At 36.3% G+C, this 23,885-nt stretch overlaps 1 protein-coding gene and 1 long non-coding RNA gene across 3 annotated transcripts in view; both read left to right on the top strand.

The window, feature by feature from the left end:
- The first annotated feature begins 12,232 nt into the window (after positions 1-12,232).
- Positions 12,233-23,885, top strand: part of LOC116169463 (serine/threonine-protein kinase minibrain) — a 174,268-nt gene continuing 162,615 nt past the window's right edge. The window contains exon 1 of one of the 2 annotated variants that reach the window (XM_031485563.1): positions 12,233-12,333. In XM_031485563.1, the coding sequence (XP_031341423.1) occupies positions 12,309-12,333 (25 nt within the window). In that variant the 5' untranslated portion in view covers positions 12,233-12,308. The remainder of the gene's footprint in view (positions 12,334-23,885) is intronic. The other variant, XM_031485561.1, reaches the window with a different exon arrangement.
- On the top strand, positions 12,356-14,520 carry LOC116169465. Its single transcript, XR_004144958.1, has 3 exons — positions 12,356-13,241; positions 13,290-13,480; positions 13,545-14,520. It is a non-coding gene; the product is annotated as an uncharacterized LOC116169465 (long non-coding RNA).

Here is a 23,885-nt window from a genome sequence, read left to right as displayed (position 1 = left end):
TAAAACATGATCCATTTATCCACAGGAAACCATCGTCTTAATTATTATTGCAGTTACAATTTGTTAAGTTATATAGAAATAAACAGCTCAATAAAGTGCATTCTAATTCCACTAGCATGATCATAAAATTTACTGGCTGAATCGCACAGAGTTTAGTTAGCTTTCCTTTTATGTCGACATTTTCCACATATGAAGCCACCTTCAGAGTCAAATGATGTACGAATGTAATATACATTGTACTTGAGAAGTTCCAAGTGCAACTTCGTGCAAGCAAATATTACAGTTTTCTTATATCTACGAGACCGCAAAACATCCACAAAATGAATGTAACAAACCCCAACAATAGTGACAGACGCGCATTCTCGGCACGTAGAATGTGATCCGATATCCCCGAAGTGCATATATCCAACCACATACATGCATGTAGAACAGAGCATTTTATTTCGTCGCACCACGGCTTGCAAGTTAAGATACAAAACTCTCCAACTTCGGTAACATTTTATTTTACGTTCCTTTAAGAATAATCAGCGTTAGTGTCTTTTTGGGAAAACAAAGTTCACGCGAGTTTCATTTTATTTTCCCCGTGAAAATGCCACTTCACTTAAAAATTTTCAAACACTCGACAATTTTTTTTGTCGGGTAAAGAGCACTCCCCGTTAATTTAAGTTGCTCGCCGCGCAAACTGTGCACGGGGAGTTCATTAAATTTGTAATAGTTTGCTGCAGTCCGTCGTGTGCAGGAAGGAAACACAACAATAAATTCCTCTTGCTTTAAGATAACGAACTGATTGTCGCCGTTTGTTTCAAAATTTCATTTGATAGTTCGGCTACAATCCAATTGGGAGCTATCCATCACAAAAAAGCAAGATCGTACTTTCCTGAATTTAAAAATGTAGTTTAAATCGTGTAAAATGCCACAGTTTACTGGCAGGCATCTGGAACAAGCGCCTTTTTGTGTGGCGCGTATTTGGACTTGTATTTCCAGAATGAACAGGGCCACCTTTAACATTTTCAAGTGTTTAGGATTTGGGAAACATTCAAAAGGGTTTAAAAGCCCTTCAAAGATCTTCCAATCCGTTTTGCCGCTCGAGAATGTTAAATTCCCTTCATCCATATCAATATCATATCAATAAATTCCTGGAATCGAATCTTAAATTTTTAGTTCCTGTAAGTCCTAATCATCATTTACTGTTTTAGAAAGAACCAATCCTCATTACAAACTAACATTTATCCATTCAGAGTTAAAAATGTATTATTTAGAAAACAAAATCTTTTGGGTGTTCTTATATTGTCCATAATTGGAGCTTTTACCACCTTACGTTTGGTGCCAAACAAATAATGCTGTGTGCAATAACGTGCGGTCAACTACAAAACATCTGCCCAGTTGGCACAGACAAATCAAAATTGAAACTTAGAATTTTTATAATTTTTCCTCATTCACTTCCGGTATCTGCTACCAGGACAGGTTCCAATATTAACCTAAACTAATAACTCGGTGAGCTCGTTTAAATTCCGAAAATTTCAAAGAATTTATTACGCAAATTTTGATCAACACGACAACGCCTGAAATAAATCTTGGATACAAAAAGAAAAATCTGACACGAAAACTCTATCCTGGTCGGGCAATAGGTGCAAATACACACACAATTAATTGATTGACAAATACACACATTTATTCCGAGAGACATTAGACGACAAATTTAAAAAAAAATTTCCTGGATGAAAGATAAATTCACAAAGCGTGTTTAAGCAAATTACCCCGTACGCAAGGCTTCGACAAATAAAAGAAGAAAATCTTAATAGGTATTACAGTTTTTTTCTCTTTTAATAGTATCGTCGTGAATGGTTTTCCATAGTCAGGTAAATAGAATTGATTTCCAAACCAAACAGTAGAAGCTGCAGTTTTCTTCTTCGGCTCTCAAAGATCAGACGGGTACAGTAAGCGGTCAGTTAGCGGAAGCTCTAAAACAGTACGACAAAACAGCAATTTCCTTAATCAGAAACGGTAAATAATGAAAGAACTAAATAAAGCTACGGGAAAGAAAACAAACCTAGTTATCATTAACAAAATATCAAACGCAAAGATACAGTACTTACAGACGCAAAAAATTGCAATGATACCAAAAACACAAATATCTCTTCTAAAACACACTGTTACCTAATGTTAGATTTCCAAAATGCGGAAAGGGAACGCCTGATTTTCCAGCTGGCCAGCATACTGTGGTGATAATGTTCAAAAATTAACACCTCTTTCATTAACTACTCGATCTCCCGCTATTGTAAAAATCTGGGATCATTCTCAAACATCTCCACAAATTAGCTCGCTTCCAACACGATTCGATCCCTTTCCGTTACACTGTGGTTTAAATTTTAAAGAAACATCCCTATAAGTAAAAAAGTTGAAATTGCGCAGACTGTGCATGTGCACATTTGATATTCACTACATGCGATATGTTTGCTTTTACTAGAGGCATTTCTGGGTGAAATTGAAAGTCTTTATAAATAAGAAAGTTGCCAATGCACAGTTTGCGCATGATCAACCTCGAAATAGTAGCAGTATTTTGGGATCTTTTCAATTTAAGACCTGAAATAGTGTAACTTTGAAAGTGTAGTTTTGAAAGTTTGAACTGAAGGCTTCTGACTTTTTGGACTGAGAATTTCTGATTCACATTCCGTCCTATATGTTACAATCGCCTATTATGTGTACTTTCCACAAACATTTTTTTCTCGAGATATGAAGAATTATAACCGACCTCTATAAGGGTACGAGGGGAGGGGGTGGTTGGTAGAAATTAATTTCTTTCATTGCTACCAGAACCGCACAAATGGACCCAGACGGCTAGGCAAAATGCAAGAGCACATTTTTTTTAGATGAGTTCAAATCCGGAATTTTGAGTTGAAATCATAATTGATTGGGCAATAAATTGTGTTTTGAAATTCCTGCGATTTTGTGCAATACGTAGCCTGTACTTTGAGTTAGATGGCCTGGAACTCTTTAGTGGAGGTTTTATTACTCTCCGATGGGGAATAAGAATATTCCATAAAAAGTATAGGTTTCTAGTTGCCATACACTTGACCCTTAAGGGACAGGTATGTGATAATGTACATAACATGGTTAAATGGGCCCCTCCATTTGAAGAATATTTTATTTAAATCATTTTCTGATATCTTCCCTAGTTTCTGCTATAATCGACAGTCTCAAGATAAATGGGACACTTTGTATATAAATTAAGTAAGATTACGAAATTGGTAGTCGCAACAAAAGAAATGACCGCTACACCCTTGGCTCCACATCAATTGGTCTCATTAATGCGGATGCAGTTAAACCTCCAATAAATCATCCCCTGAAACTGATATCTTTTCTAGGCAAAAATGCTTGCTGCTAAAAACGAAGTTTCCCTGTATTAAATTGAAAACCCAATACAGCTTAATACCCAACGATTCCCGAGATCTTTACGTATCTATCATTTTTACAACACCTTAAGTGGTTCTTTGCATCGGCATTAGTTTTTCTTTTATTTGAGGTGCCTACATACAAAATTGCATGTAAATCTTAACAGATAAAAAATGTATGGCGAAAATACGAAAGTTGGGTTGCGCATGCGCAAAGTTTTTTGAAACTCATACACATAGTTTGAGATTTAAGGAATATTTACACAGAAACCCTTTTTTGGAGGATTGGGCTGTAACTTTGTGACCCGTCCGTCTACATAGCTGAAAACAGAACGTATACCAATTTTCAAAGCGATCGGACGTTTCCAAACAAAGTTGCACACGAACAGATGGACAGACAGATAGCAATACAAAATTATAAACTATCTCGACGATCGTTAAAAATTCTAATTAGAACTCTTGTAAATACCTCGGGCACCACGTTGTTGCCACTTCACACGTTTTTTTTTACTTTTTTACTTACAGTCAAGAAACGTTGCACCCACATTAACAATTCGCTCGTTTACAAAAAATGTAGGGTTACTATTTGAAAAAAACAACAGTTGTATAACATCACGGCGCTAAAAACTCATATATTAAAAAAAGTTTTTGACAGTTTTACATCCTTTATACCTAATGTCCAAGGTGGTTCAAATTCGTCGCTAACCATTGGGATCTTTGCAGCGGTGATAGACACAGTGTAGGTTAAATGGGGGTTAAGATGCTTCTTTTTGTCCCAAAAAAGCTCTTGAAATTTTTGAAAAATCTTTGAAAATAACAGGTATCATTGAAAAACTGAAAATATCAAATTTCGCATTCAGTTTCCGTAGCTTAAACAGTCGGAAATGGACGGTTCCGGTTGGCACCTTCTATGGGCACTTTTTTTTAAGAATCTGAATCTGTTATCAGATTTCCCATAGCACGCTAGATGTAGAAGCTACAGGCTACTACTTTCTTATTTCTTATGGGAGCAATACTATTGGATTTTTACAGAATGAGATAGAGGCCAAAAAAAGAAAAATAATGACGTGTCACACTTTATACTTTTACATAAATTTACACAAAAAATTTCAAAATTAAAACTTTTACATTCATTCCTCAACAAAACATCCACAGGTTACTTGCATCTTACTGAATCAACATAGCTATGAAGGCGATACATTCAAATAAATTTCTTTTTTTTTCTCTTCTATCTCATTCCGTAAAAATCCAATATGGTGGCCATAAGAAATAAGAAAGTGTAGCTTGTATCTCCTACATCTAGCGTGTTATGGAAATTCTGATAACAGATTCAGATTCTCCGAAAAAAAGTGCCCATAGAATGTGCCGTTTAAGCTAGGGAAAATGGAAAATAAATTTGACATTTTCAGTTTGTGATCGCAATAGTCGCCTAGCTCAAGATAGGGAACTGAGAGTTGGAGATCGCCAACTCGCGTTTAGCATCTGAACGATTTAAATTCATTTTCTTCGTCTTTGGACCGGTGTGAACTCCAATCGGAAACGGATGCCTATCGATAAAACGATCTTGGACTTTTTGCATTGTCGAAAACGTCACTAACAACGGTAATCTTTGTGTAACATCCTTTAGGATTAATTTCATTGTAGTCGGCGACGTGTTTAATTGTAGGTTCAACCTAACGTAACCGGCCTAGGCGCCTGTACCTTTCCCTTTCTGCTTTATGACTTCCACTAATTGCATAAGAGAAACAATGTAAGTAAGCCACGTATGAACCACTTTCTATTTACGCAGCTTCTCTTCTTAGCTTAATTACTTAACCTTAATAGATGCCAATTATGATTTATGCGCGTACCTTATTAATAAATCATTCTAATGCCATCGACTTGCTAAGAATGCATCGGTTAATTATAGAACAGTTGCTTGACCATCTCGTTCCTTCCTAGCGTGTTGTGTGCATCTCCGCAACATGGAGAAATTTAAATATATTCGATATGCGGAATATCGATGGGTTTCGTATTTTACACTTTGTATATTGTCTGGGATTTTATCGCAATTTCTTCGTTGCGAAGGTAAGAGACTACCGCGATTTTAAATTTTTTTAAATTGATAATGCATAAGAATGCGACGGCAGTTGCACTCAAAAGGAAGCATTCTCAAAGACTTCGAATAGTAGTACTAAAAGGAATTCATATTGCGCCACTATGTCAATATTTCATTTTCGCCATTTTTTTCCCTTTTTTAACCATATACATTTCATTGTGTAAGCCACTGCCGCCACGATGCGAAAGCTTATTGCATCTGCATTCTGTTGTGTGTTTCCATATTGTATTTCTGAAGTGAAAACAAGTCAAGTACACACTTGGAGTAATTATATCGCGAACCATTAATTTGATAAAGAAAAGATCAAAGACGGCAAGAGCGCAGAGATCTGCATGGGTTCTTTTGTTTTAAAAGTCAGTTCCCTATTAATCTCTTTTGTTTCTTACAACAGCAATCAGCTATCACGCGAATTACGTATTTGCATTTAGGAAATTCATGATAGCTATATAATGCCGGTGTGAGTAAACACGTAGGTAAGGGCAGAGTTCACACTGTTCACAGGGTTTAAGCCTTCCCCATACATAAAACGATAGAGAAGATCAGTAGCACTAGCAAAATTAAATGCCCGCATTTTAAGCTGAAGTTGCTGTGAATGCTTTATAGATGCTCGACAAATGCAATGAGCTTTCCTAATACGTCAGAAATAATACAAAACTCACTTCACGCAGAAAAAGTCTATAAACTTAAATTTATTAATAAACAAGAAGATCGCGTTTTTACCCGTACTCCCACATCCGTTTTTCCCGGTCCCGTGGAAACTTCGAGAAGTTCTTTCGAAGCACACCTTGCCTTCAAAGCAACCTACGTTCTAAATGCCACGTTGCGAATGTGAAACACACTCGTGTTTTTTTCTTGTTCCCGTTTCCGTGGGAAGTTCGGAAAGTATTTGACTAACTGATCAGAAACTTTCGCGGGCATACGACCAACCATTCCCTAAAGTTTCATCGCATTCGGATGAACGACATAGACAGGGTTAAAATGTGTCAGTTTCAACTGGAAAACCCTGTATTTCAAATTTTAAATATCTGCACCTCGAACTTTGCCTTCTAGCAATGCTAGAATTACCTAGGCAAACTTAAGTTTAGCAACCTAACGGGCATTACCGTCAAGACATATACTGCCATTAGTGTGCACATTTTAAATCCCCCGAGGTTTGCGAGTTAAGAGATGCCGTTTGAGGATATGGTGTTGATATGTTGCAAAATTGCGTTGTGCACATTTTAAAAATTTGAAATTATTCTGGGTGAGTACTATAGTTCGTTGTGTAATCACATTGGGCACATTTTAAATCCTTTGACGGCATGTGTCTTAAGAGATGTTGTTTTAGAATATATTCGACATACTCGTACATAAACAAAATATATAGCATCGGTAGGGTTCGAGAGGTGACATATTTGAACTGACTTAACAAAAGGTTGACACGAAAATAATATTTAGTCACTACATGTCAAGGGTCAATTAAATAATCGATTACCAATATCAGCAAGGTGGCCCCTTTCTAAGACACATAAAAACAAGTGCATATAAATTTATCTCTGGCGTATGTCAGGCGGACTGTTTTGTTTTATTGTCTCTTGTTCTGGGTTCTCAACAGGCTTGTGTCCAATTACAGAGTGACCCCCATAATGCTTTTTTTAGAGGGGTCCCTGCCGAAGGTCTTACGTTGTTCTATATTACCTTACGAAGTGGGAAATCTTAATTCGGAGTGGCCGGCAGAATCCTCGAAACTAAGGAAATTTCCATCTCTGCGACAAATGAAAAATTTTACCTCAGCCTAGGTTCGAACACCCGACCTTCCGGCTATGTAGCCGAATGCTCTACCACTTTGAGTCGGTTTATACCCTTTTTACCTCAACGTTCAAGTCGAGATTCTCGAAATCAAATAGGTACATATTCGAAACAAGTCATTCTGCTAAATTTAAATATTCATTATTAGTCGGTTCAAAAATGGATGATTAACATTCCAGCAAAACAAGGGAACATGTCGGCGCAAAATATTAGTATAAATTAATTACTTCAATGCCAAGTGCAATTTGCCAACAACCTTGACCTAACGCAACTCTTTCTTCATTAACAATTTTAAACCAATGACCAAATATATAAATTTAACTTCGGGCCAAACCATGTAATCAAAACATAATCATAAATTGAGCAAACATTATACCAAAAATGACGCATTGAAATTAATTCATGTCAATTTCAAAACAAAGATTGAAAATTATAAAAAACAAAATGTTGTATACAGAACACAAAAAAATAATAAATTAATGCAAAGATTACTGCCTGCATGAAATAACACAAAAACAATGGTAAAAATATCCTAATGTTGGGCCTATGTAGCATCTTATCGTAAGAATTCCTATTTTTTACGAATTGCAATAGACGAGACAATAGAGCTTACCTTAAAACCTAAAGTTCGTCACAGAATTAGGAGTAATAAGTCATACTGTCTGTGAAGTAATGTACGACTCTTGCTTGCGATCCAGTGACACCTCTAGTAGCAGCTCATTGTAATTACTTTTGGGTGGAATAAGACCGCCATTTTGTTTATTTACGATGAACAAAAGTAATCAATATTGTAGTTTTTATGGCTGTAAAAGTAAATACACTTGTAACAACTTCATTTACAATCAATGTAATTGTACCTTAAAGAGCAAGGATATTTTAAAACGTTCATTTTATCACGTTAATTACCGGTAATTAAAGTAATAATAAGTAATTAAAATAATTACACACTACCTGATTTTGGGAACAATCAGGGACATCATCCCTCAAAATTGATCACGTTATTTTCGAGAATTTTAAATATGATCAGTGCACTTATGCAACCAACAATACGGATAATTAAGAAATCGTCGTGTAACGCATAATATTTACAAAATCTTTAATTGTGAACAGTGCAATTACACAATAAACAATAGGAGATATATACGTCATCCTTTGACACACTCCGCTCTGAATAATTTTCTATCACTGGTATCAGTGTAATTAAGCGTTCATTTAAAGTGTCACATATTAATACACACAACCTTCTCAAACATTTAATTTGTGAACAGTGTACTTACGATTAGCAAATCTGAAGCGGCATATTCACATTGAAGGATGTCAAGTGCACTTAGGTATAGAATTTTCCGATTGCAGAGGAAAGCTATAAGAACAATTGCCAACATAGGGTATCGCGAAGAATGCAAAGACAGTTTTATAAAATTAAGAATTCTGACATTACCTTGTCAATTTATTTACCAATGTCTAATACATATAAAAAAAACATAGCTCAGTATACAAAACATAAAGATCTACACCATTATGAAACAAGAGACAACAATAACCTCATAACAGATCATTTTAGGTTAAAGTTATCACAAAATGGCCCAAACTATTTGTCTCACAAATTTTATAATAAACTGCCCCCAAAAATACGGTCTTTACCACTACACCAATTTAAACTAGTCATCAAGCAACTGTTGATATCTCACTCCTTTTATTCTTACGATGAGTTTTTAAATTGTAAACTTTAATGTGAATTGTAACCTGTTTTAACTTCACTCCAGTACAACCTTGACATGTGTAAGTACAATATGTATAGCAACACGAATTATATTATTATTATTATTATTATTATTATGCCACAAATTGTAAAAACTTACATCGTGATTTATTAAAGCGCGGCACATCGAAAAATACCAATTGTTTATTTTGTGTTCAAGTGTAATTATGCCGATTTAAACCGTAATCGACGTAAGAGAATTTCGGTGAGTTGTTGTGAAGTTGTACGAGTGCGCTAGAAATCGAATGATAAGTTGTGAACTTTATTTGTAATTAGAAGCGGTTAAGCTAATTCAAGACAGTCAAGTCAAGAAGGCCTTTCAAGTAGGATGGGATTAAAGGATTATATTTTCAAGTCTCAAAAACGGCAGGATAAATTTCAATTCACTTTCAAATTAGTACAATTTCACTTAAAAACCTTCTAAATTAATCCAATGTTTTCAAATCGCTCCCACCAATACACGCCATTTGTTAATTACATCAGCGTCTTTAGATCTGAATCGCGAATAATCCGTTGCCAATATGATTACCCGTGGGAAGTTAGGAATAACCAGCCAGTAATAACTATTGCGTATTTTTTTGTGAAGAACTGAATATTATAATATATAATATAATATATGCAATATGAATGGATAGATCCTATTTATGGGCGGTTAGACACAAATTAATCAAATGCTGCTATTGATAATCCCTTAAAAAACACCAGTAAACATAGGATCTATTTGTATGCATCTTACTGGTTTTTTTTTAGATAATGTGCATATTCATATATTTATTACTCAAAGATCATTTGTACAATTGTATGAAAACTGAAGAACTATCTCGATTCACTGGGAAACTGTTGAAAGACCTCTCGTGTAGTATACAGTATGTTTCATATTAACTCGGCACTATTGCTAACTTTATTAGTAGTGGGTTTGGAAAGACGGTTAAGTTACCAAAATTACGTATTTTTTCTACTCAATCCAAATCCGTAATTATAAAAAAACAAAACAACATCGCATTTTGCAGATAATAACAAAAATTTAACTTTTACATGGGAACACCCTGTATATTATTACATCATATGTCAGCTTATGAAATTATCTACAAAAATTCTTAATGCGCCATAGCGAAAATACTTCAAATAACCAAGATCTTTCAATTACTTATTTTTATTTCGATGTAGTTATCCATAAAAATCATAAAATGGCGTTATTTGTTTACATTTGAAATAATAAAATAATTGAAAAATGTTTGTTATTTGAAGTATTTTGCCTACAGTGCAATAAAAACTTTTCTAGAGAATTTAATTAGCAATAGTGCCGACTTCATTTGACACGGACTGTATATAGCATACCTATACACAGTGTCCTAGATAAAGATGTCTATCATGGGGATCTCCGAAATCGTAGAAGATACGGTGATGGTAAAATTAGAGAAAAGATGCGCAATATTTTAAAGAAAACCAGAAAATTCCAATTACTTCCGAAGATATGTCAGAAAAACCGAAATCTGAGGATATCGTTTTTTTTTAACAGACAGCGTTAAGAGATTTACAATACTTACAACGTTTCATTTCGGAGAAATCATCAAATTTATGGTTACAACACGATGATGCACCCGCCCATATCATTCTAATAGTGCGAGAATACATATCAGACATATTTTTCATTTCCCCGGAAATTGCCGGATAGCTTCCAACTTTTGTTCTATCGCTAAGGGATACAATTTATCGAAGGGGAAGAGAACCCTAGAAAAATTTTACAAAATGACTACGCCATATCATTGAATAAAAACACTATAAGAAGCCTAACCCCGTGGAAATAAAGCGCGACAGAGATTGAACTGAGAATATAATGGGAACACTGTCAATAGTGTCGATTCTTGAACTGAGAAGAATGAGAATTTGCTTTCCTCCTATTTACCGCAAAGAGAGTTCGGTGGTCACAACCAATGCGGGTGCAAGGGGATTTGTCGCGCTTTCTTCCATAAGCGTTAGGCTTCTTATAGTGTTTTTATTCAATGGCCATATACGACGTACTACAAAGCCGACTTTGAGAGAGCCATCATAAAGCGAGTTTCAAGCCTTCAAAAACAAATAACTGCGCAGATTTACTATGTTGCTTTACTTAACGGTTCGACGCTATTTTTGTATTTGTTTTGTCAGATTCGTATTTCGCGCTCAAAATTAGTATATTCCATGGAGTTTCGAAAACTGTCTCGATTGCCTCAAGTAATACCATTTTTTTTTTAATTTTTAAAAATTGGATTTTGATATTAATCATACTTAACTATACCTAGTTTCTGGTGGTTTGAATATTACCACCTCAGCTACTGGGTAAAAACTTCTTACTTTCGGATACATGGCTCCCAAAGAAGAGAAAAAATGATTTGGTTCCCCCCTTTATAACTTCGACACTCACCCTGTATACAAATAGTTCAATGGGTACAAGAATGTAATTGGTAGATTGAGTTGCCAAAAAATATTTCCGAGAGCGTGCCTATATTGGGTTATAATAGAAATAAAATAACGGTGAGAGGAATCAGTTGATCTAAGGGAAAGAAAGTAAGATCAAACTTAATCCTGGTGAGATTATAGTGCTTGAGAAAATTTGCTAGTCTACGAGCCCAACTTCGATAATAAATAATAAAAAGTTTGCAAATTGCGATGTGGATGAGTTCATTTAATAGTATAGAATGATATAGGATACAAGAAAACTAATCAGAAGAATATAATCTTTCAAATCACATCATTACTTACTCGTCCGAGTCGCAATAAATTTCCCTTAATTTTTCAACTAAATTAAGTTTGACGGTTTTATTTTGATTGCGGAGGTTATTGGGTGGTAGACTTTCTAAGGAGAAAACATGAGAATGGCACCGACAAGACGCGTTCCGATACTGTTGCACGCAAATTGTTGTAATCCGACTAATTGCAGGTAATTTCTAAGTCTTCAAGAATAACGGCTACTGTTGTCGATGGTAACCTGAGAGGCTGCGACGTGGTTTAAGTATCGTATTTCGATGTTAACGTAATAGTCGCGGCAGATACAAATTGTTGTTTTTTTCCCTGACCTTTTTGCCCATTTTCAGCCACCTGCGCTCGACCGCTAGGTGTCGCGTTTCCACAGAACTTGTGGAACACAATGCGTAATAATGAATTGATAGTTTTAAATTTGTTTATTCTGTATTCGATATCCGACTAATCGACCCTTTCTTCTTTCTCAGGAGGAAAAACGGAACCCAGAAAGTGCGACCGGAAATTTCACAATATTGTTAATTAAGAGGCAATGCAAAAATTTAGGATACAGTCAGGTATGCACCAAAAATATCTCACAGGGAAAGTTGCGCAGTAATGCGAAATAAAGGAAATTTATATATAAATCGCACGTTATTTTTGTATTTATGGTACGCGTGTGTAAAACTCAAAATGTGCATAATTTCAGTTTTACGTAGGTACGAACGAAAATTTCTATGAATTGCGAACGCGTGGCTCGGTGCAAAGTTCTGTTTGTTTTGCGAACGTTACACTGGTAAATTGCATTCGTCATATACGACTTATTGATCAACTGCGCAATTTATTAAGACTGTCGCCGTGTTTACAAACAAACCTTGTGAGCGGTTGATATTAATTGATACTCGTGCCCTTTTCTAATTGAATTTTCATTTTTGCATTTAGGTCACGCATGTAACACTAATCATTGACCTTCCTAATTTTTCTGTAGCTTTCCACGCGAGTTCTCCCAGGAGATAATCAAGTTACATTTCCATTTGTGGGCGTTAATACCGTCAAGAGTTTATATACGGAGTCTTATTACCTCTAGTGAGTGCAAATGATGTGACAACTTAGTTCTCAAGCCATGGGAAAGTGTAATTTTAGTCTTAAGATATGCGTTTCCGGTTTCCTTATATTACTGAAAAATCTCATTACTATCTACCTACGTATTATTTGCCGGGAAGTATTCTTATTTATGCATTTCAATCGACCAATTCAAAAGTGAACTTTTTTTAAGTTCTGACTGAAGAGATATATAATATCATCGGTAGTTCTAGGGCTCCTGATAAGTCAAATAAGATCAAATGTTGCGAAATAAAACCCCCAATGGCCCCAACAGAGCTTGTCTTAAGACATGCACGCACATGCAACTATATGTGTGATTTGAAGCCAGACATAGCCGTAGAGACTTGCTTTAAGACATGCACCAAAGATTCTTCTAGTAAAGGTAAGCATATCGCATATTTTACACATCTTTCGATTTACTTTTCTAAAGGCACAGACGGAGATGATTTCAAAATATTTTGAGGCAGATGTTGATGACGGAGTTACACAACATTCATGTGAGAGCACAGACGGACGTTGTTGCACGCCCGTTTATTAAAGCAGGCCTTCCACGTGCATTCATTTCATCGACGCTTTGAACTTGGAACACAATGTTGAAACACACTTCCACGTTCGCACATGGTTCGTATAAACTTTGCGGACAAATACAGGCGCGGAATGATTAATTTTGATTTACTTTTCGAAGCCAAAGGATTTCAAACAAAAGAAAGATATCTGAAGATGAGAAAAAAGATAGGCACTACTGGATGAAACCGTGGTACTTGAAAAGTTACGAATTCACGCATTTGTGATTATTATTCTTCAGATTATGCCAATTATTTTTGAATGGATTCAAATATATCCGAATACGTACTGACTTTGATAGAAAAGTGGATTAAAAAAGATTCGCTCACAAACTCTTGCCAGATGTTGGGTCTGAGTGCAACTCTGCAAAATATAGACAATGCAAACCAAATTTATTTAAAAAATTATTTAAGATTATATAGTATTCTTATTCCTTGTTCCTTAACATAAAGGATCTCTGGAAAATTAGCAACTGAAAGAATCTGAAAATAAGAGATGGAAGAAGTCAAAAAGAATCAAAAATCTTTGGAATCTGACCAACCAAAGAAAAGAAACGGTCTGAATCGGGAAACATTAGAATAAGCGAGGGAAGTATCCGAGGAACCCAAAATATTTGAAGAGTCTGGCGAATCTGAATAAATTCACAGGTTTCCCAATCTATACATACAGCCATCAGAGACATTGGAAATGATAACCGGTATAACGGCATATTATGTAAAACACAAACAACTCTTATTCAATCGGATTTCCTCAGGCCACCCTTCTGAATAATAATCAAAGGAGATGTGCGAGAATTTTAATTAGAATTAACAAATCAATTGAACACTATTAAGTAAGTACCGATCACGGTCGTGTACGGTACAATCGTCACTTGATGTCAGACCGTTGTCTTTTGGACTTGAACGAAACTCTTCATTTTGTATCCATATACGCAAACATAAACCTTTCCAATGTTATAAAAATAATTTGGAAATCCGAAGAAATGTTCTGACAGTACCCTCAAATCAGAAAGTCTCAGGACACGAGTTACCACGCAATTTCAAATTAGATCAAAGATGGAAAGTTTATCGCAAAAGGTTTTTTCATCGAATGTAAATTGGGGGCGTGTAGGACGTTTCTCGAGAACTCCTCTATCCACAAATAAGTTCTGTTTTGTTTTTAATGCGCCACGCTCGATGTTTTATAACCTAATGTATTTAATCTAATTGACATGTACCGAGCAGAACGCATTGTTTTCCACCAAACAAAGGCGTAATTGCTTAGCAAAGAAATAGTGGCTCAATGGGGACATACTCCACACTGGAAAACGTGTGGAAAGAAAGTCTGAAAAACTAATGCATTAAAATTGCAAAATCCCTCCATGTTTATTACAAAAGGACGAAGTTAAAAAGATGGATAGAAAGTTTCATCAGTGAACTTTTCTCTAGATATATAGGATTAATAGATGTTAGGTAGAATGTAAAATGCAAAAGGTTTTCCTTCCGTAACGTAAATACTAATGAGGTAGGATTTACAGTATAAAACGACACGAGGTGAATGCACAATTATTTATGAGTCTGGCTACACGGACGATGTGACAAAATACAAGGTTAAAGGAATAAATTTTTAAAATATTTTAATTGCACGAATGGTCAGACTTATAAATAACTGTAACGAAATCGGAGATTTTAATTGATATGGGACTACATGAAATGGAACGACCACTGAGAGGTAAGTGCACAATACATAAGTAAAGGATATAATCCAAATGACGTTGACTGACGTTCATCACATCGCTTCCGACTTCGCCAAAATCAATACAATAATAGTAACAAGTTCAACGATTTCCTTTTTCCTGTACGCAATCCGAACACACTCGATCGCGTGTGGATTTAATAAAAATAAAGAGCCCTCTTACTTTTCTCAAATTTATGTATTACAAGCTGACCTTCTCTCCTTCATCCCGCGTATAAAATAGATACGGCCAGTCGCAAACGAATAATTAAAATAAAACGGCGTTAAGATTTATTTATTACGGTCCTGGACCAGACGCGTCGAGTCGTAAGGGCCAACTCTAGACGGGGCAGGAGCCACTCGATGCCACAGTTACATTGGATTGCACTTTTCTTCAACCTCTTTTAGCACTCTGTCTCGACCACCCCGCGAAAAATCTTCCACAAAAAGTAGACTGTGTACATTACTTCGTCTTATCTAGCTGGAAATTTAAAACTCCCCTTTTTTGCGCTAATGTGTAGCGAGTTCGACAATAAATATTACACCATTAGCGCGCAAACCCAATAATTTTGATACAAGTGGACAGATTACCATTATTGTTTTAATGCGTGCACTTAAGCTTTTTTCCCCCTCGAGGCCTCCAAGAAAATTGTGTTTATGTTTGCAATATCGAATTTTGGATAGTACTATATGTTCTAAAAAAATAAATTCGTCGCGATCACATCCTAACGAATCACTTATACGAAATGAAAAGATGTTTGTCAATAAATTCGTTTAGTAATGGCGAATTTGAGCGATTTTTAAGCAACTTCGTCCGATGTAAGGTCGTTTATCAAAATTAATACGTCAATGAAATGGGCTTCGATAGTCGATCTGGTTCTCTTCGTATGTGGTAGAACTACGGTTGAAATTTTTCATAATCTTTTCTCGATATCATCTCATAATAGAAGGCTCGATCAAAAAAGCATTTTTTAATCAAAATAAATACCACGACCGCCGCGATATTCACCCATGTGAAATTGGCCCCGCCCACATGAAATAATTTGACAAAATGTGTCGACAGAAAGTTCAACGTTAAGTGTTGGAAGCCTATCGTTAGTGCTGTTACATAACATAAGAGAAATAAAAAACCGGGGCGGAACCAACTTCACACTCAATTTTACTTATCGAAATAATAAACACACACGGTGTTAGTGCTCGAAAATTGCGATTCCAGCATTTCATCTTTCCAGGAAAAGCCAAAAAAACTAAAATATTGTGTCAAGTTAACCCTATTTATGACTCGTTTTTTTAAAAAAAAACTTACATACTATCGTTAGTGCTCGATTATTGCGAGTTTAACGTTTTATATTATCAAGAAAATCGAAAAAATAAATATTCGGAATATGGTCATTTGTCAGTTTCGTCTCTTCAAGACTAATTCAATCTTAACCAAAGTCAATGCATTGATGTAAGAAACAGTGTTGACATTGATATTCAACATTTTTATACAGTTCGATCCATACACTCCTAGATAATGTGAACCATAGAATCGCGGAACCATACCCAGATAACATTGGATATTCTTAGAATATTCTTTTAACATGCTTGAAGGTATGTAAATATTCCAAATATCCATAGAATGTGCCATGAATATATACGTCCGGCTGGCATATTCCAAGAATATTCAGCAATGAATATACTAAGAACACACTATTAATATATTCCTTGATTTTTCGGTATTTAATATGCTGTTACAAAATTCCCTGGATGTACGGGGAATATTCGTTTTGTCACAATCACGTATCAATATCAAACGGTAACTATAATTATTTTCAAACAACGATATTCGTTTCTTCTCAATATTCTTAGAACATGCTCCCTTCACCCATCCCTACTCTACATATGTAATTTGGAAGTATGAATATTCACAGGACATTCATAAGGTTATGAAAATAAGTATGTAGTAGGTATATAATACAATCCACAAGACCATCAGCAGAATACAATCTTCACATATCTTTAACTTACCGGCATGCCATAAGTATAAGGTTATTTTAAAAACGAAACATCACATATTCCCTTATTAATCATGGAGGTGGTATACATTACATAATGTCGTACTAAATGGAAAATTTTGCAGTGGCGACATCTAAATAAAGTTCTCCGAAGTTTAGCAGATGAGACCTCTAAACTTCATATAAGCCCCTTTTACATTACAAGTGCATATTTGACCACCTAAGTATAATAAAGTTTCTGTTCAGAATATTCAGAATACACTGAGAATAGCCTGTAAGTTTATTCTCAGAATATTCCAAGAGATATACATTATGTTCTAAAAATTTTCAGAATAAATGGAGAATATTCTCTTAAGTTTACTCTCAGAATATCTGAGATATTCCCATTTGCATATCCCTAGTAAATCTTACAAGGTACGATATATTTCATGTATATTTAATACATGTTCAAATATACCTTTTTGAATATTCCTAGTATATTACGGAAATATTCAATGCTATCTGGGTACGCATCCAGGTATAGACGTCAAGGCGAACAAAACCTCGAAATTCAATGACATTATATTCAACCACCAAACATAACTAACGTAGCACTAACGATAGTCTCTGTGTGTTTTTTTAAAAACGAGCGATTTGCATTTGGGAAATTCGTGTAAGAGCATAAGAAGCAAGATCAAAGGATCGATGAAGAGTGACTCTAGTGCGGATGAAATTTTCAAATCCGATTGGCCGTTGTATATCGTCAAGGCTACATTTTTAGACTGAAGTTTTGAAAACCAAACCATGCACCTCGTGCAGCTGCAGGAAGTGAGTGCAATGTGGATTATCCCCAATGACAATGAGGGTATATACAGCTGATGGCAAGGTTTTATATGAATATGTGGAACTTGAACTTGAGGAACGCTGGGCATTGAGTAACTCAAGAATATTGACACCGGCTTACGATACAAGTTCGAGGGGAACTTGGAGAGGAACTTGAAGAAAAAATTTACATCAAAATGAGGAAACAGTGAAATAAATCAAACATGAGAGGAATTTGATACGAACTTGTACTTAGAGAAGAACAGAAGCGCCAGTTTGGCGTGAAAGACATTGAACCGACATGAAAATTATTCAAGAACTGTCCACCAAAGGATCACTCCGCCCCTTATTTATGCGGTGTTGCCACTTATTACAGTTGGGTTATAAAAATTAATTCCATTCCTTTTAGTGCATTTATCTGATAGTATCACGAAATAAATTCGAAAATGAAACGTAAAGTAGTTCCTATGAAAAAGCTGAGAATAAATAACGATAAAAATTATCAAAGTTCTCGTGTGAGATCGTGAGATCACATTTGGTAAGACGCGCACTTCACTGCACTTAGCCACCTGTACAGGGTGACTTACGGGAAACGGATGTTTTTGAAATGAGCAGTACACAATTAATTTACAAGATACTATTATTTTATTGTTACACAAATAAAGATTATTACATACCATTTCATGAAATAGTTACTTTTTAAAAATTACATCAGTCATGTGGTGCCCATCTGCTTCAATACAGGTTTCCAGCCTCTGTTGAAAATTGGAAACTCGGGTCAACATGTCTTGATCAATCAAATTCATCTCTTCTGTAATTGCGTCTTTTAAGTCTAATAAATTACGGGGTTTGTGAGCATACACACGTTCTTTCAAATACCCCCACAAGAAGTAATCACAGTAGGACAAGTCCGGTGACCTTGGCGGCCACGGTACGTCACCAAAACGTGAAATCAGCTTTCCAGGAAACATGCTCCGTCGTCCACTGCTCCATTGCTACTGAAATGGTAAGCTGCAATGGAGTGAATGACCTAACGTCCGTCGCCCCACCACTTACCGAAGGCATGCACTATTTATTTCAAAAACACTCCCGTAAGTCACCCTGTATAAGGTGGTTCAAATTCGTGACTCACCACTGGGATCTCCGTAACGGCGAGAGATACAGTGTAGGGGTTAAATGGGGGCAAAGTTGTCCCTTTTTGTGACTAAGAAAACGCATATGAAATTTTTTTTTTAATGTGTGATGGCGATTAACGTATTAACGTCGGGTTTGTTCATTTAATACATTTTCCCTTTCTCACTTCCGTGTCTCTTTCCTTAACAAAAGAAAGACTTAGCATCTGCTCAACTCGGCAATAACACGTGCTTTTCTTGAAACTAATTAGCCCACGCAGCGATAACGCTCTTATCGCATGATCGAAAAAAAACGAGATGAACTCACAAACACTACATATAATTCCTAAACAAAATAATTATTTAAACAAATTTAAACTCAAATAACGAAATAATCGGAATTGCGCTTAATCTCAATTTACAACCAACTTTTAGCCTTCAAAAATGAAATTCACATACTATTATTCTATCTTATTACTGCAGGTGCTGATGCTCAACAAAACACTATATTAACAAATGGAATTGTTTAGCTTTAGTCTTAACACCCATCTAGAAGTGATAGGTAATAACATCCACATTTGTGGTACAATTTTAAGTGACTTGTGAGATCTTAATTGGGTAGGATCGTTTTATACTAAGTTAATAGTGTTAGTTCCTGTGACCGGTAATAATTAATTTGTATTGAAGTAAACATTGAAATATATCACAAAATAAATTTACGTTACACTATTATCCACATTTTAAGTTTTATTACACCTGCTTTATTTTGACCGTATGTAAACCAATTACTAAATGTTTCTCTTTTTTTTCAGGTAAGTGTTTCGTATGTGGTACAGAAGATAGCGGTAAGGCAACAGACACTATTTTGTTTACGTCTTCCACAAAAGAAAGCAATGTCACTTGAAAAATTATTGTTATTACTGTCTTTATGTAACCCTAGGCGCAAAGCAAAAAAGCACGCGTGCGTTTTGTTTTTTAACGTACAAAACCTTATGAGAAAGGCAAAAGTACGTGTGCGTCCTTCTTTTGCATTCTTTCACAAATAAACAGAATACGTCATTGTCACCCTGACCTTCTTTGATGATTATTGCCCAATGAGTCGTAGACAAAATACGTATTCCAAAAAATGTTTCGAACTTTGCTACCAATGGGATAACAATAGGGAATTAATTTAGAAGGACCATACAACTCTTATAGGGGTAAGGTGCGAGTTTCGTTGAATTATAGACATGCGGCAGTAAAAATGTCGAGAGGGGGGGGGGGGTTCGATGGGGGTAAGAGATCTTGCGTTTCGGTTAAATTCCTAAAGGCAAAAGATCCCCTTTACACAACATTACCTTTTATAAAATAAAATTCCGCTATGCCATGGAGGGAACGTTAGTTGTCCCAACCGACACTGCGTTTTCGGTTATCTGCATCCAAAAATTATAACTTATTTAATTCATTGTGCGGCCTGATTCTGTAATTGGTCTCAAAATTCAAATCAATTAAGAGCGCTTCTTTTGATAGCTCACACGACTATGTGGAATGACGTTTACTGCAACACATTTATTTAGCCACTGTTAATTTCACTTACTTAATTGGCCGGATTGAAATTTCTAAAATCGCTAGTTCAATTAACACCTGTTGTTAATTGGATTTCTAAGGTCGGCATCAAGGTCGCTTATGAACCTGATAACGGTTTACGGTCTTGTAGTTTTATAACTCGGTTTAAATTAACATAGGAAACAAAATCATCTAAATAATTACATAACGGAGCTGAAATTCTAAATATTAATTCGCCCTCATCTGACAAGAGCTTTCGGACGCCACAAAAATAATTGAAATATCTTCACGGGAACGGTTGCAATCGGCGGATTAATTTTTGTTTACGGTATCGGCGGCTGAAACAACTTGTCTTAAATCAAATACTTTCGACACGATACTTTTCGTAACGAAGCACCCAAACCGAACGTATGTCCCATCCAAAAAACATTGACTGATAGACGGTATGTCGTTCACCGGGTGCGCAAGATGAGATAACGAAACGTTTACCTATATGAACTCTTACTCATAAAATAAGCCACAGAATTAGCCGCTTCCGTCTTACTTTTTACATCATATTTAGAAACACCCTATATAGTGTATTTTGGTTTGAATTTGGATTTCCTTCACGTATGGTGTTCTCCTGCGGCAATTTGTACCTATAAGTAAGAACACTTGTATGTACGTGCATATTTCAATATGATGTAATTAATGCGTGATTGCTCAGCTCAAACTCATTGGATGGAGCATCTGAGCTTGCTTTATCGTCGTTATATTTGACGAATCGAACCATTCCAACAAATAGTCCAACAGTGAAGTGCGTATGCAAAGGTAACACAAACCTAAACGAATATAGTCACACTATTTATTGTCCAAGTACAGCGACATACTACTTTAAAAGAATCAGATATAAATATCCTTAAGAGGCTACCTACTTCTGGCACAGCTTGAATTTCTGAGTAGGAAAAATTATAGAGTATTCTCTCGAATTGCTGTTATTTTCTCGTACAATCGATGCCGTGTATTCGATCGTGTAATATTCTCGATTGCTGGTTTGTGTGTCTCCGTAAAAAAATAATATGTCTGGCAATTATGTCATAATAGCCAATAAAATAATTCCATTTTTCCTGGCCTTATATGCTGCTTTAACTTTTATCGGACGGCTGATTGTTTTCACTATCGTTTCCATGGAGGTCGTTTTAAGCTGGTTAATGGTATTGTCTACAAATTATCACTAGTGCCCTTAATTTTCGCGGATATTATATAGTATTGTCTTCATTTTCCATAAATTACACTTAGCAGTTTGCTCCTTATTTCCCCAGCAGTTTCTCTTCAAAACTTCCCGATAGTTTCCTCTGATTTCTTAGAAGGACTTAAATTTCCACTTGTTTGGAAAACACTCAAAAATAGTCTTTGAAACTGTTAGAAGACAATTCACTTCTTCAAGACTATCGCAGCTCTAAAACAACTTGGAAGGCCCTCACCGACTCTGTAAGAATAGCTCTTAAATGTGCGGTTCACTTCAACAATAATAATAGTGTAGCGAATATTCTAAAAATCAGGAGAGACATCGGGGTGCCGTCAAGTCGATAAAAGGGAGGATGATCTGGTGGTATTGGCACGTGGTTTTGGGATCATAACTACTGATGAGGATTTCTAGGGTGTTGGATGCTGTGGTTATAAATACTGGATGAGAATGTGATTTCGATGTGCTACGTGCACCTATAATTATAGTGTCTACAACCGTTGGGGGGAGTATTGGATGAAGAAGCGGATCGTCAGGGGGGTATTATGGGACGTCTTGATATCGAAAATGAACTAGCAGTTGTTCAACCACCAGCTTAAACTCGAGATCATAGTTGGGAAGGTCGGGTGATTGGAATGTCTCTTGTAAGTGTCTGGCAAATAAATCTGCCTTGTTTTGTCCGTTGACAATGATATTATGTTGCTTCCTTTGTCTGTTAGGTGGGTTTGTTGCCTGACCCAATTCTTTCCAGTCAGTTGAGCCTGTTGTAGTCTGTCTTAAACGCGGCGTCACGGGATCGTAGGAATTTTAGGAATACTCCCCTCTGCTCTCTACTGATTAAGTATCTTATCAGGGAGTTTCTGGCGATAAAGATGATGGGGTTTTGTAGGGACTGCGTCGGAGATGGTGTTTTTGCGAGGAGTGTAGTTGAATGTTTTCTGTGACGAAGAATAGGAGACAGGGTGAGTTTGTACAGACTAGCAATGGAAGATGATCGGAGGCAATTGTAGTGCCTAGAAAGAAGTTGACGTTGAGGTAGCGGAAGACGAGTTCGGTAAAAATGATGGTCAGCGGTAGAAGTACCGTGGTATGCTACGAAGGGTAGTGTTGTTAACACGGCAGATAGGAAATGTTATTAGGTTGTAGGGGAGATAAATGCCGTTAGGGTTACAAATAGAAGGCCGAACAGGATTTTACGGGAGTTAAGAACTCCCAACAAGACGGCATGGCGGAGGGTAGAGATATAGTTTGGGGAGTGCGGACGATTCCGAGGAAGCGAAGTGGGGGAGGAGGGGATGCTTCGTCAGGAATACTTGGAATCTCTTTTCGTTTATGGCATTCGAAGGAATAGGTGGGATGAGAGCCTGAACAGTTGTTGCACTTGGACTGGATATTAGATTTACATATGTTAGGTTTGTGGCTTTCACCACAGAATGGATATATTTGGATGCGAGTAGGGCATTCTGGGGAAAGAAGAGGTGACCGAATTTAGTGCACATGGAGTAACATTTCGTTCGGTGTAGGATCTGGGATGTGTGATGGTTCGCATGGATAGTGTCTGCTGAACATGCAGACACCGTGTTGGAGGAGATGCTCTAGGGTTGATTACTGGTGATAATGATGTGGACGAGGGTGGTCGGAAGGTTGGTTGCATGGGAAACGATGTGCAAGGCGCGGGGAATTCTGGGGAGAGGTATAGATTGAAGGACTCCTTTGAGGCACTTTGAAATCCCTGGAAACTGTCTTCGTAGTTTGTTAAAGTCATTTACCTTTCTAGGCCTTTAGGAACAAATCTTGTACTCTTACCTGCTAATACAGGTTTTTACGTGCTTGTAAAGCCTTAAAAAATGACTCTAAAACGCGACTTGCAATGACTATTAGTCAAGACCTTCCAACAATTTCCCTCCAGTCATCAAATGAAGCCTTAAGATTATAGAGCCGTTAAGGGGCTTTAAAAACTTGTTTTGCATAAGCGCGTTAAAAGTTTTTAAGCGGACCTAAAACAGCATTTAGAGTTTACATACCTTTAAGAGTTTCCAAGAGGCCCGTTAGAGCTTATCAAAGTCCGC

Source organism: Photinus pyralis, unplaced genomic scaffold (assembly GCF_008802855.1).
Source record: "Photinus pyralis isolate 1611_PpyrPB1 unplaced genomic scaffold, Ppyr1.3 Ppyr1.4_LG4, whole genome shotgun sequence".
In the NCBI taxonomy this organism is placed as follows: domain Eukaryota; kingdom Metazoa; phylum Arthropoda; class Insecta; order Coleoptera; family Lampyridae; genus Photinus; species Photinus pyralis.
Note: the sequence above shows the minus strand (reverse complement) of the source record. Positions and strands in the feature narration are given on the sequence as shown.